Genomic DNA, 14,198 nt, shown 5'->3' with positions numbered 1-14,198 from the left:
CCACAAGGCCACATCTAATGATGCTACTGCCTATGAGCCTATGGGATCCAAATACATTTGAACTACCACACTGGGTCTGGTGGGGGCTTTGAAGCCCACCTCTAGCAACACACCTCCTCCAACAAGGCCATACCTGCTAATCTTCCCCAAGTTTATCAGCTGGAGACTGAACATGTAAATATATGAACCTCTGGGGCCATTTTCCATTCAAACTGCTACACGTGAGGACCTGAGTTTGATCTTCAGAACCCTCATTAAAAGGCAAGCATGGGGCTAACAAGGTTGCCTAGTGGCTAAAAGCACTTGCTTTGCAGGTCTGATGACTCGAGTTCAATCCCAGAACCCACTGTGTATGGAGAGGACACACCCATGAAAGTTTTCTTTGCTCTCTATACATGCACAACAGCATGCACAAAATACACTAATAACAAATAAAAATTTAAAATTAAGAGGCTAGGCACAGTGACACTTGCAGTGTTGGGATGGGGTGGGGGGTAGAGGCAGATCTTTTGGAGCTTACTGGCCGGCTAGCCTAGCCTACTGGTGCAGTTCCAGGCTAAGAGAGACCTTGCCTTAAGCAAATTGAAGGCACCTGAGGAATGACATCAGCGGTTGTCCTCTGACTTCCACATGAGTGTTTACCTATATGCATAAGTATAGCCACATAGACATGTACGCTCCATGTATGTGAACATGTATACATACATACTCAATTGCACTCCCCCAATTATTAAACAAAACAAATCAAAGAAGGAGAAAGGAAAAAGAAGAGCATGGCACTGTGAATAAGCAGCACACAGGTAACCAAGTGGTAGACATCAGTCTTAGTTTAACAGCAGTTGCCTTAAGTATAAGAGTCTGATGCTACCAATTAAGAGAAATCATTTTGGATGAAGATGCCACGATGGAGCAATGATCTTTAAGAGATGATGCCTTTGTGTAAATGCACAGATTATAAGGGTGGAAAAATACATTTATGCAAACACCTAGGAAGCTTGAGTGACACATTTCATATCTGTGAAGTTAAACGCTGAAGGGATAGAGGGAGACTGTGTAACAGGATGCTTCCTGAAAGACAAAACCATCTTCAGGTGTCGAGTAACAAAGCCTCAAAATGAAACAAAATACAAGACAAACCAGGAAACCTGTGAAGCTTGGAAGACAGATTCATGGTTAGGACGAGAATGTCAGTGTGCTGCTCTGGAAGACAGAAACGAGAGGCCTAGTAGTTAGCAGCGCCTTCAAGTGGGTGCATATGTGAAAGAAGTACAAGTGAAATCACCTGACAGTGGGGCGGACAGTGCCCCAGCCAGGCATCTCTCCCCAGCAAGTGCCGGCTGCCAGGAATGGAGCATCTGCAGCGATGGTGGCGCACAGACCTTCAGCGCGCAGAGGAGGAGGCTTTCGTGGAGACAGTTCTGAAGGAGTATAGCCTGGGAACTAGGAGGCTAGCTGTGAGGTTCTCTGCACCACTGTGCATGTGCTGCATCTTTAACGTAAGGACCTGGAAGATAAGGAAGTGTGCAGGGAGCACACAGGGGAAGAGTATTTGCAGTGTAGTTAGCCAGAGCAAAACGCTGGCCACATCCCTACACATCCTTTAATTTACTATTATATTCTGCTCCTCCCCCTCCTTTCTCCTTCCCTTCTCTTCCTCCCCATTTTAAAGACAGATACACGGAGTCTAGGGTGGCCTTGGACTGATCCTCTCCCCTCTGCCTCCTAGGTGCTGGGTTCACAGTAGTGTGCTCCCGTTTGGCACCTGAGGAGTATATTTTCCCTTTAGGTGTCTATGTATTTGTATATTTATGTGAAACACAAGAGAGTGTGTATTCATGGTGTGTGCAGTTGGGGTGTGACTGACACTGGAAAAGAGTTTAGCTGCTATTCTGTAGCTTGCTTTGTGACAAAATCTTCCAAATATTTAGTTTATATAGCATTTCCCAGAACATCTATTTTGTTTTCAGGCTACTAACTTAAAAGTTTCTGTGCTAATTCTCCTCTTTAACCCTTCAGATGATTGCAAAAGGGAAAAATGCATCGGAACTCTTTCCCGCTGTTGTGAAGAACGTGGCCAGTAAAAACATCGAGGTACAGTTTGCTTTTACCCCCCCCTTTTTTTTTTAAATGACTCCTGTTGTATAAGACAACCCTGTATTTGTAGCTACTTCGGAATTCAACCTATTTAAATACCATTGGCTTTTCATTATGGTAAAATATCTGCAATCTTAAATATAGGTAAAGTATGCCAATAAAAGTGTCGTTGAACTTAGCTTTGGATTTTTGGTAGAAACTGAAAAACAAAATTGAACATGTAGTGATGGTCATTCACTCAGGTCAAGCTTTCATCAGTTCCTAAAGCCACGTGAGTTTGAATTTTGCTCTAGTGACTTCATTTCATGATAGCCTATTTCCAGTGAGACAGACCGAGCCAGTTCTGTGTAGACTTGAGTTTGGTGGCTCTTTTGCCATGTCTGAGGCAAACTGCAGAGATCTCTGAAGGTTTTCTGGTTATTGTGGCAGGCACCAAGTTCTCAGGATGCGTGCACGGGTTTATTAACCTAGTTCACCCCCTGCCTAACTCTTTGTCAGAAGCTAGGCTGACACAGTACCCTAATGCCAAAGCCATATGCCTTGATCCGTACTGCAGAGAAACTCTGGTTAAAGTGAGAAATTGTCTCTACTACCTTAAGGTGCCCCCACTATCTATAAAGTTCAGAACAAGTTACCACTGGTATTTGTTTGCTACTGTGATGACAGACTGCTCACAAATAACCTAACAGTGGATTCTGAATCAGGAGGCCATGAGGACAGTTTACAAGAAGCCCTGTGAGGGGGAGGGGCATGGCGGCACGGAATGCTTATTTTGTGTCTTGATAGTATTTTCTGAACATTATATGGCTCCACTCACCATACAGTTATTTCTACTTTTTATGATAATGGTCTTTGTCTTAAGAGCCTCCATTGCCAAAGGCAGCCTGAGGAGGAAAGGGATTATTTCAGCTTACAGCTCCATGTCACAGTCATCGCCAAGGGAAGTCAGAGCAGGAACCTATAGGCAGGAACTAATGCAGAGGCCAAGGAGGACACTGGTCATTGGCTTGCTCCTCACGGCTTGCTCAGCCTTTTTTTTTTTTTTTTAAAGATTTATTTACTATTTATACAGTATTCAGCCTGCATGGCCAGAGGAGGGCACCAGATCTCTTATAGATGGTTATGAGTCACCATGTGTTGCTGGGAATTGAACTCAGGACCTTTGGAAGAGAAGGCAGTGCTCTTAACCTCTGAGCCATCTCTCCAGCCCCCAGCCTTTTTTTTTTTGCATCCAGGCCCACCAGCCGCAGGCCAGGTGCTACCCACAGTGAGCTGGGCCCTCCCACATCAATCAAGAAAGTGCACCACAGACTTGCACACAGGCACATCTGTTGGGGCATTTTCTCAACCAAGGTTCTGTCTTCTAGAAGGACTCTAGCTCATTTCAAGTTGACAGAATGCTGAGCGGCACAGAATTGCCTATGTAAAGCACCCTTGCTGCCAGAGGGAAAGAGGGACATGGTCTCTCTTTGTCGATCTAGGTTGTGTTTCTTCTGCTGAGTCTTTTTCAGAACACATGCTTGATGATGATGCCTTACCTGTGAGTGTTTGTCCTCCTTGTCATGGAGTGAGCTTGGCTGAGGACGCTTGGAGCCCTCCGTTTTGTAAAACTGGAGCTGACCGTGGGGCAGTGACTTTAAATATAGTTGTGTTCTTCAGGAGGGCCCAGACTTGATGCTGATGGCTGCTCTCCCCAGCGTGTGCTTAGTGCTGCTGTGACCACTCTCAAGTCTGAGCAGCCCACTGAGCCCTGGCTGCGGTGCCAAGCCTGCCACTGACTGAACCCACTGGGCCCTGACTGCGGGGCCAAGCCCGCCACTGACTGAAGCCACTGGGTGACAAGGTCCATTCTGCTCAGTTTCATTTTAAGCTCAGTGAGTTTTTTAGGGCATTGATGGAATTTATCACAATTCCACGGTGTTTTCTTCACTCCAAAAGAGACCTATGATGACTGGCAGTCACTCCCACTCCCCCTACTTTCTGCCTCAGTGACTTTGCCTATTCTGAGCATTTCACATGGATCATATTAAATGAAATCACAGGAGGTCATTGGGACTACACTAAGGCCGCAGCAGAGTGACCAACGATTAACAGCTGTGCAGAACATAGCTGTTTCTGTGCAGCATGTGTTTGGGCTTCTTCATGCTGTCAGCCTTCCAACCGAAAGGATTTGGCAGTGAAACAGTGTCTTGGTGATCAGGGCCAAAGAATGCCACAAAAATCACACTACGCTGAATTCCTCACACAAGAGATTTATTGGGAAGGGGTGATCCTCTCTCTGAGCGTGGATGGAAACACAGACAGCAGCAGATCAGGTTGTGATGGTGGTTATTATAGGGCTAATGGAGCACAGGGTCATATGCAAAGGTGGAAGCAAGTTGCATTAGCAGTTCTTAGTTGGCTAATATTAGCAGTGTGTTTTTATGGCTGAGCAGCATGCAGCTGCATGGGCACTGGGGTTTTGTGTATCTGTCCATTGATGGACATTTAGTGTATTTCTATTTTTGGGTTATGGGGAGCAGTGCTTTCTGAGCACTAGGACCTAGGTACTTGTGTGGACATTCAGTGTCACTGCAGATGTGGAGCTTAGCCTGCTGTTGCTGAAGATCTGAGAGCCCTGTGATAATATTACCCGCCAACCATTTCTTTCCTACAGCATCATTTTATGTTTAAACCAGCCATGCTTGTGAGTTGTAGGTTTTCATACTGTTGTTGACACCTGCCTTTTCTTCCCTCCTGTCCTACCTCTCCCTTCCTCTTCCTTGATACTCCTCAACCCTTGTTTTCTTACTTTCATCCTTTTTGGTGCTGGGGATGGAACTCATTATCCAGGAGTATGCTGTCACTGAGCACACCCTCCCCTTTAACCTTAACAAAATGTCTGTATTTTAGATTATGGCTCTTAGAGGATATGGAGTAATACCTCTTTAGAATTTTTTATTTTCATTTGGTTTCATTTCTTTGATCAAAGGCATTTGAGGGGCTGGAGAGATGGCTCAGAGGTTAAGAGCACTGACTGCGCCTCAAGAGTTCAATTCCCAGAAACCACATGGTGGCTCACAGACATCTATAATGTGATCTGATGCCCTCTTCTGGCATGCAGGCAGAGCAATGTATACATAATAATAAATAAATCTTAAAAAAAAAAGGCATTTGAATGTGTGTATAGCAGTGTTTCTGTGCCATTTTGGATCTGTCCTGCCTCCTGCATTCCCAGGTTTCCTCCCCTGGCTTCAGGTACTTTCATGTCAGGTACCTGCATATCACTTAGGTACAAACCTAAGACTTGGTGGGACTTCTGTGCAGAGCAGGTTTGACTTTTAAAAATTGTGAAGCGTAGTTGAAGCTGGTCTTAGTGCTATCAGGAGTAGAGTCTCTTAGCAGTAATGATCAGTAACATATAAAGAATGCTCTCTGGCTGGGCATGGTGGTGCACGCCTTTAATCCCAGCACTTGGGAGGCAGAGGCAGTTGATTTCTGTGAGTTCGAGGCCAGCCTGGTCTCCAAAGTGAGACAGCCAAGGATAGATAGAGAAGCTCTGTCTTGAAACACTAGAAAAAAAAAATGCTCTCTGTGCTAAGGTTGTTAGTGTTTCACACAGATGAAGGACACTGTGAACCTGACCCTGTATTTCCTGCTGTGTATTTTACAATGAAGATGGAATGGAGGGCTTCATTAAAGTCCCACAGCAGATGTTTGGCAGGCAACCTCCAATGCCAGGGAGCCATCGCAGGCCATTGCTCTGTCAGCGTCATTCCTTGTGTTTGATGCTTTTCCCCCCTCTCTTTTCTATTGAAGCGCCTGACCCCTCCTGAGTGTGAGCCCAGCTGTGGGAGGTACCTGGTGTGCAGATGGTCTTGTTGTTGCTGTAGTGGACGTGGACAGGAATGGTCAAGTCTGTGGAGTCACCTTCCATTGTGGAAAGAACATGTGTCTTTACTGTTCGCTCACTCAAAGCTGTTTATTTGGCAAGTAGTTTCAGTAGGTAGGAGACCTTTCTTGCCATTTGTGTTTTTGTCTTTTTTGCTCTCTGCTTCTGGTATGGTGCTTGATACTCTGCAAGAAAAGTTTTAGTAGAAGCACTGTGTTTGGTCTTTTTCTTTTGAAGATGCATTTAATTTTTTTTATGTGCATGGGTGTTTTGCCTGCATGTATCCCTTTGCACCATATGTGTGCAGTGCCAGAAGAGAGTGTTGGAGCCCCTGGAACAGGAGTTACAGATGGCTGTGAGCCATCATGTGGGTGCTAGAAACTGAATCTGTGCCTCTGCAAGAGCAGCCATTGCTCTTATGATGCCTCTTTCACCCTGGGCTGTTTGTTTTTAATGTCTTTGTTTCTTAAAACTTTCTGAATTTTTTTTCCTGGGGCGGGGGGAACATACTTAATCTTCTAATATTATGGAAAAACTGGTATAAGCTTCTTTGAAACCTGTGCTCAGAGAATTGATTGATGTTTCCTTGCTGCCAAGTGAGAAATTTCATTTTATAAGCATATGCTGCCTTAGAAACACAGGTGAGCCATATAGTAGGTCATCTGACATTAGCTGTCAAATGATACCAAGAGTGACCCAGAAAGCAGTCGGTGGCTATCGTACAAAAATAATCAAAGCTGTAGTCAATAACTCATGAAGTTTGATGTAGTGGTATCGATAAGCTAATTAAACAGATCTGCCTGTGTTCTTCCAGACTGCTGGGGCTCCGCTATGATTAGTTTTACAGCAAGGAGTGTTGTAACATTGAATGAAAGTAACTGATCAGAGAGTGGCGTAGGCACGGACCCTTAACTACTCCCATTTCTGGTCACAGAATGGTCTCAGGGAAAGTAGGCTTTCTGCGCACACCTGCAGCCTGGCAGTGCATAGGCCTCTTGTGGTCAATATTGATTGATTCTTATAACAGAACTGGAACAAATTTAGTGTTTTGCAACCTTCTGTGATTTAATATTGTTATGCTTTTTGCCATAACAGTCACAGAAATCCTTCCCCAATTGTGAGTAATTATAGCGAAGCCTGCTAGCTCAGCTGTGGCTCTGAATGTTTCTGTGCACCCATTATACATCCGAGCTGCATCCTGGAGTTCATAATACAGCTTTAAAGCTTGCTGGCTGTCCTGATAAACAAAGGTGTTGTTGAGAAGTAAATCCCAAGGAGATCAGGCCAGAGCAGACTCTTAATATGTCTCCTTTAAAACTGTGTTGTGGAGCGTTTGCTCTGTGCGTTATCAGTAGGACAAAGAGCACTTGAAGTGGTCATTACAGACAACAGAACAAGCTACATAGTCATCACGATACTCCTCCTGCTTCCTGGTAGACATCGCTGTCCTGTGACATCAGGTCCTGGGTGTAGTAACCATTTGGGAAGCCCGAACTTTGTCAGTGCTATGATGTTGGCCTGGGATGTGAGTTTCTGATAGTTTTTGGCCATCCAAGTCCAGCAGTACACAGCTTACCTCTAGTACCTTCATTCCTAGGTGACCCCAGGACTTGGTGACTGTGATGAGAGCTTGCTGTTAACCTGCCCAGCAGCAGGTATTGGCTGCTTTCTAGCACTGCTGTGTTTAAGGAACTTAACTCCAGCTGGGGATTTCTGCTTATCTGTTTTCAAGAGCCATCTGCCATACTATTAAAATGATGACACCAACTACTTTAGGACATTGCTTTGACTCAGAAATGTTAGTTTGTCTGGATCTTTTGTTTGTTTGTTTTTTTTCCATGTCTAAGCTGGCTTCCCTCACCTGGTTTGGTTTCCATCTAAACTGGCCTTGCCTGGTTTTGGAACCTATGGTTTGTATCTTAAGTAAAAAACTCACTTGAGATAACTTCATGGAGCAGTACTACATATTCGTGGTTGGATCGTGCAGTTCTGAAGCTTGAGAAGCACCTATTGAACAAAAGAAATTATTGCGTGGAGGCTGATTGGGAAAGGTCACTGGGTAAAGAGCCAGGACCCCTGGAACAGTGTGCCCTGATGTCACAGAGTACCGTTTCCTGTTGGCTTGTTAACAGGGCCTTCCAGGGCCAGGCTCCTCACAGTGTAGATGTGTACTTGGAGCTAGGAGATGCCTCCTCCATGTGAACTTGGGCCATGTGATTTATTAAAGAAACAAAAATTATTTCTCCCACTTTAAAGGACAAGAAATCTGAGTGTAGTCTTCTTTAGTCCCAGAACTGAGGAGGTCAAGGCAGGGGATCATGAGTTCCTAGCCAACTTAGGCTGTAGGGAGACCCAGTCTCAAAGGAAAGCAAACTCTTGATATATTATGAACATTTTATTTTGGGGTTGTGTAACTTTACTAGGTTTCCAGGTGTCCTGGAGGAAAGGGAATACTTAGATGAGAAAGTGGAGGACTGATCTCATTGGCCAGAACATGCAGGAGTTAGGGAAGTACCCCAGCCCCTTGGACATCCCCTATGTGTGTCGTTTTCTGGCTCTGTGACCATCAGCAAGTCTGCTTCCACCTTAGTGAACAGTGAGCATCAAATGAGTAGTGGCATTGTAGGTGGCGGGCCTTAAAGTACTCAGCAAGTTTTAACTGGGAAGTTAGAGAGATTGAGGTAAAGAATAAGGGGAACTAAAAAATAATAACAGAGCCAGAGGGTGCTTTTCTTTTATAACCAGTATTTCCTGTTTAATTTGAATACTGGCTGGGATGATGAAAATGCTTAGAGAAAAGAAACAGCAAAGCACTTCTTCAGATGAAGGACCAACCAGACACGGAGCTTCTCGACAGCTAGGACCCTGAGACAGAAAGAATGGGCCCAAATGTAAGATAGCAGAAGCTAAGCTATGGATTATGTAAAGGGCAATAGGCTTGAACTGACGCGAAGCTTCTTGAATGTTTGAAGAGTGTATGTGATGGTTTTACTTGGGCTGTCACCCAATAGCAGCCCCAGGCACTCTGAGCGAAGGGCGTTGTAGTAACAGTGAGTCTGTTGGTCACCGTCATGAGAGACAGCCATGCTTTCTAGGTAGGTTTTCTGAGAACATAGAGATGTCATCTTAAAGTACAATTTTGGGAAGAGTACTGAGTGGATTGGTGCCACCTTAAAAGTGTGGCCCTTTGTGAGGTACTGCTCTTGGTCCCCAAAAGCAGAAGTGTAGTTAGTTTGTTCCTGTCACAGGAAGGGGGCTGCCACATATTGACTTGAAAAAGCTCTTCGTCCATGTGAGATTTTGTTGGTTTCTAGAGCAGGTTGAAGCCAGTTTCTATGCTAGCTATGGTTTGTCAATGCTACAGAAGATACTATCCTTTCCCAGGACATGGAAACTTCCAAATATGCCTAGTTCAGCCTGGTACCCTAGAGTTGGGGGCTGGAAACAGGAGGGTTGCCAACCTGAGCAAGCTACAGAGTGAGGCCTTGTCTCAGTCTTACTATATATTAACTAGCTATGATTTTGGTTTTCTTTTCTTTCCTTTTTCTTCCTTTGAGACAAGCAGAAGTGAAGTCTTATAATTTATACCATTTACTATGTTAAATTTTTTAAAAATAAAATTCAATATGAAATAGAGCCTTGGATATAGTTTATTGTTTATGTATTAGTCAGCATTTTATCCTTTAGTATTTGGTCTCATAGAAGATTTTAAGTGGAATTTGGAGTGGGGAGGGGTTTTCAAGGATAATCTAAATGCACCTGAGAGCAAGGTGCAGGCTATATTTAGGACTTTTTTTTTTTTTTTTTTGACTGAAAAGAAAGTGTGGGCAGATTATTAGTTACATTGAGTACTGGGTTAAAGACTTTCTATTCTATTTTTAAGATTTTGTGAGACTATTTGGTCATGAAGGATACGTAGAGTTTTGTTTTGTAATTAATTTCACCTATGACATTGTCATCATATAGATGGGTGGATTAATATACATTCAAAACGTTCGCCATATTCACTACGAGGTGTAGAAACTGTGCTTATCAACTTTTCACTTGTTTTTATGATGATGTGAAAGTGGCTAAGGAAATTGGATTATAGGATTAATGTCTGGAATTATCTTGGCAAGGTGGTAAGGGGAGCCAGGTCTTAGATGCTGAACCTTCCTATAGATGAATGAATCGTTTTGTTTTTCACTTAAGAAACTGAAACCAGAAAGCTTATAAGCACAGGTGTTTAAATGTAGTTGAACTTCCAGGCCAGTGCCTGGAAAGTGTATACAGTGGGGCTTCCAGGCAAGTGCCTGGAAAGTGTATACAGTGGGGCTTCCGGGTAAGTGCTTGGAAAGTGTATACAGTGGGGCTTCCAGGCAAGTGCCTGGAAAGTGTATACAGTGGGGCTTCCAGGCTAGTGCCTGGAAAGTGTATACAGTGGGACTTCCAGGCCAGTGCCTGGAAAGTGTATACAGTGGGGCTTCCAGGCCAGGGCCTGGAAAGTGTATACAGTGGGGCTTCCAGGCCAGGGCCTGGAAAGTGTATACAGTGGGACTTCCAGGCCAGTGCCTGCAAAGTGTATACAGTGGGGCTTCCAGGCCAGGGCCTGGAAAGTGTATACAGTGGGGCTTCCAGGCCAGGGCCTGGAAAGTGTATACAGTGGGGCTTCCAGGCCAGGGCCTGGAAAGTGTATACAGTGGGGCTTCCAGGCTAGTGCCTGGAAAGTGTATACAGTGGGACTTCCAGGCCAGTGCCTGCAAAGTGTATACAGAGGGGCTTCCATGCCAGTGCCTGGAAAGTGTATACAGTGGGGCTTCCAGGCCAGGGCCTGGAAAGTGTATACAGTGGGGCTTCTGGACACTGCACTTGGGAAAGTGTATACAGTGGGGTTTCCGGACACTGCACTTGGGAAAATGGATAGTTTTAATCTTGAATTAGTTCTATTAATGGAGGTAAGAAAACAAAAAGTTCTTACATAGTTTGTTGTACTTAGACCTCATTTTAGTTTGAATGTGACATTGAAAGAAACACAGAGATGGTGGAGTGGGGTTTAAGAAGGAACAAACAACATAGAGAAGGAACCAAAAACCACATGGTATCAAGAGGAAGTGGGGCCTGAGAACTTGGTGGTAGTGTGTGCTTAGCATGCACAAGACCTTGAGTTCTTGTTATCACCACCACCACCACCACCGTCACCATCTCCTCCACCACCACTTCCACCACCACCATCTCCTCCTCCTCCACCACCATCTCCTCCTTCACCATCATCTCCTCCTCCACCATCTCCTCCTCCTCCACCATCTCCTCCTCCACCATCTCCTCCTCCTCCACCATCTCCTCCACCACCATCTCCTCCTCCACCATCTCCTCCTCCACCATCTCCTCCTCCACCATCTCCTCCTCCACCATCTCCTCCTCCTCCACCATCTCCTCCTCCACCATCTCCTCCTCCTCCACCATCTCCTCCACCACCATCTCCTCCTTCACCATCTCCTCCTCCACCATCTCCTCCTCCACCATCTCCTCCTCCACCATCTCCTCCTCCTCCACCATCTCCTCCTCCTCCACCATCTCCTCCTCCTCCACCATCTCCTCCTCCACCATCTCCTCCACCACCATCTCCTCCTTCACCACCATCTCCTCCTCCACCATCTCCTCCACCACCATCTCCTCCTCCACCACCATCTCCTCCTCCACCATCTCCTCCACCACCATCTCCTCCTCCTCCACCATCTCCTCCTCCTCCACCATCTCCTCCTCCACCATCTCCTCCACCACCATCTCCTCCTCCACCATCTCCTCCTCCTCCACCATCTCCTCCTCCTCCACCATCTCCTCCTCCACCATCTCCTCCTCCACCATCTCCTCCTCCTCCACCATCTCCTCCTCCACCATCTCCTCCTCCTCCACCATCTCCTCCTCCTCCACCATCTCCTCCTCCACCATCTCCTCCTCCACCACTCCTCCACCACCCCTCCCTCCACCATCTCCTCCTCCTCCACCATCTCCTCCTCCTCCACCATCTCCTCCTCCACCATCTCCTCCTCCTCCACCATCTCCCTCCTCCACCATCTCCTCCTCCACCATCTCCTCCCTCCACCATCTCCTCCTCCTCCACCATCTCCTCCTCCTCCACCATCTCCTCCTCCACCATCTCCTCCTCCACCATCTCCTCCTCCACCATCTCCTCCTCCACCATCTCCTCCTCCTCCACCATCTCCTCCTCCTCCACCATCTCCTCCTCCACCATCTCCTCCTCCTCCTCCACCATCTCCTCCTCCACCATCTCCTCCTCCACCATCTCCTCCTCCACCATCTCCTCCTCCTCCACCATCTCCTCCTCCACCATCTCCTCCTCCACCATCTCCTCCTCCACCATCTCCTCCTCCACCATCTCTCCTCCTCCACCATCTCCCCTCCACCATCCCTCTCCACCATCTCCTCCCCACCATCTCCTCCTCCACCATCTCCTCCTCCACCATCTCCTCCTCCACCACCATCTCCTCCTCCACCATCTCCTCCTCCACCATCTCCTCCACCATCTCCTCCTCCTCCACCATCTCCTCCACCACCATCTCCTCCTCCACCATCTCCTCCTCCACCATCTCCTCCTCCACCATCTCCTCCTCCACCATCTCCTCCTCCTCCACCATCCTCCTCCTCCTCCCATCCTCCTCCACCATCTCCTCCTCCTCCACCATCTCCTCCACCATCTCCTCCTCCTCCACCATCTCCTCCACCACCTCTCCTCCTCCACCATCTCCTCCTCCACCATCCTCCTCCTCCTCCACCATCTCCTCCACCACCATCCCTCCTCCTCCACCATCTCCTCCACCACCATCTCCTCCTCCTCCACCATCTCCTCTCCACCATCTCCTCCTCCTCCACCATCTCCTCCTCCTCCACCATCTCCTCCTCCTCCACCATCTCCCTCCTCCACCATCTCCTCCTCCACCATCTCCTCCTCCTCCACCATCTCCTCCTCCACCATCTCCTCCTCCTCCACCATCTCCTCCTCCACCATCCTCCTCCTCCACCATCTCCTCCTCCACCACCATCTCCTCCTCCACCATCTCCTCCTCCACCATCTCCTCCTCCACCATCTCCTCCTCCACCATCTCCTCCTCCTCCACCATCTCCTCCTCCACCATCTCCTCCTCCACCATCTCCTCCTCCACCATCTCCTCCTCCTCCACCATCTCCCCCTCCTCCACCATCTCCTCCTCCACCATCTCCTCCTCCTCCACCATCTCCTCCTCCACCACCATCTCCTCCACAACCTCCACCATCTCCTCCTCCTCCTCCACCATCTCCTCCCTCCCACCATCTCCTCCTCCTCCCACCATCTCCTCCTCCACCACCATCTCTCCTCCACCACCATCTCCTCCTCCACCATCTCCTCCTCCTCCACCATCTCCTCCACCACCATCTCCTCCTCCTCCACCATCTCCTCCTCCTCCACCATCTCCTCCTCCACCACCATCTCCTCCTCCACCATCTCCTCCTCCTCCACCATCTCCTCCTCCACCACCATCTCCTCCTCCACCACCATCCTCCTCCTCCCACCATCTCCTCCTCCACCATCTCCTCCTCCACCATCTCCCTCCTCCACCATCTCCTCCTCCACCACCATCTCCTCCTCCACCACCATCTCCTCACCACTCCTCCACCATCTCCTCCTCCACCATCTCCTCCTCCCACCATCTCCTCCTCCACCATCTCCTCCACCACCATCTCCTCCTCCTCCACCATCTCCTCCTCCACCATCTCCTCCTCCACCATCTCCTCCTCCACCATCTCCTCCTCCCACCATCCTCCTCCTCCACCATCTCCTCCTCCACCATCTCCTCCTCCACCACCATCTCCTCCTCCACCATCTCCTCCACCACCATCTCCTCCTCCACCATCTCCTCCTCCACCATCTCCTCCTCCACCATCTCCTCCTCCACCATCTCCTCCTCCACCATCTCCTCCTCCTCCACCATCTCCTCCTCCACCATCTCCTCCTCCACCACCATCTCCTCCTTCACCACCATCTCCTCCTCCACCATCTCCTCCTCCACCATCTCCTCCTCCACCATCTCCTCCTCCTCCACCATCTCCTCCTCCTCCACCATCTCCTCCTCCACCATCCTCCTCCACCACCATCTCCTCCTCCCCACCATCTCCTCCTCCACCATCTCCTCCTCCTCCACCATCTCCTCCTCCACCATCTCCTCCTCCTCCACCATCTCCTCCTCCACCATCTCCT

General features: G+C 48.0%; 2 protein-coding genes across 3 annotated transcripts in view; one reads left to right on the top strand and one right to left on the bottom strand.

The window, feature by feature from the left end:
* AP3B1 (adaptor related protein complex 3 subunit beta 1) overlaps nt 1-14,198 on the top strand; it is a 208,584-nt gene that overhangs the window by 40,364 nt on the left and 154,022 nt on the right. For both annotated transcript variants that reach the window (XM_084800657.1, XM_084800656.1), the window contains exon 3: nt 2,017-2,091. In XM_084800657.1, the coding sequence (XP_084656783.1) occupies nt 2,017-2,091 (75 nt within the window). The remainder of the gene's footprint in view (nt 1-2,016; nt 2,092-14,198) is intronic.
* On the bottom strand, nt 8,884-14,145 carry LOC311608843 (uncharacterized protein; the record flags this gene model as incomplete). The annotated part of the gene is made up of 6 exons (XM_084801456.1): nt 8,884-9,069; nt 11,123-11,893; nt 12,397-12,567; nt 12,985-13,218; nt 13,326-13,445; nt 13,774-14,145. The coding sequence occupies 6 exons, from the start codon at nt 14,143-14,145 to the stop codon at nt 8,884-8,886; spliced, it is 1,854 nt and encodes a 617-aa protein (XP_084657582.1).

Source organism: Acomys minous (assembly GCF_964271855.1).
Source record: "Acomys minous genome assembly, chromosome: 11".
NCBI classification, from domain to species: Eukaryota; Metazoa; Chordata; class Mammalia; order Rodentia; family Muridae; genus Acomys; species Acomys minous.
Note: the sequence above shows the minus strand (reverse complement) of the source record. Positions and strands in the feature narration are given on the sequence as shown.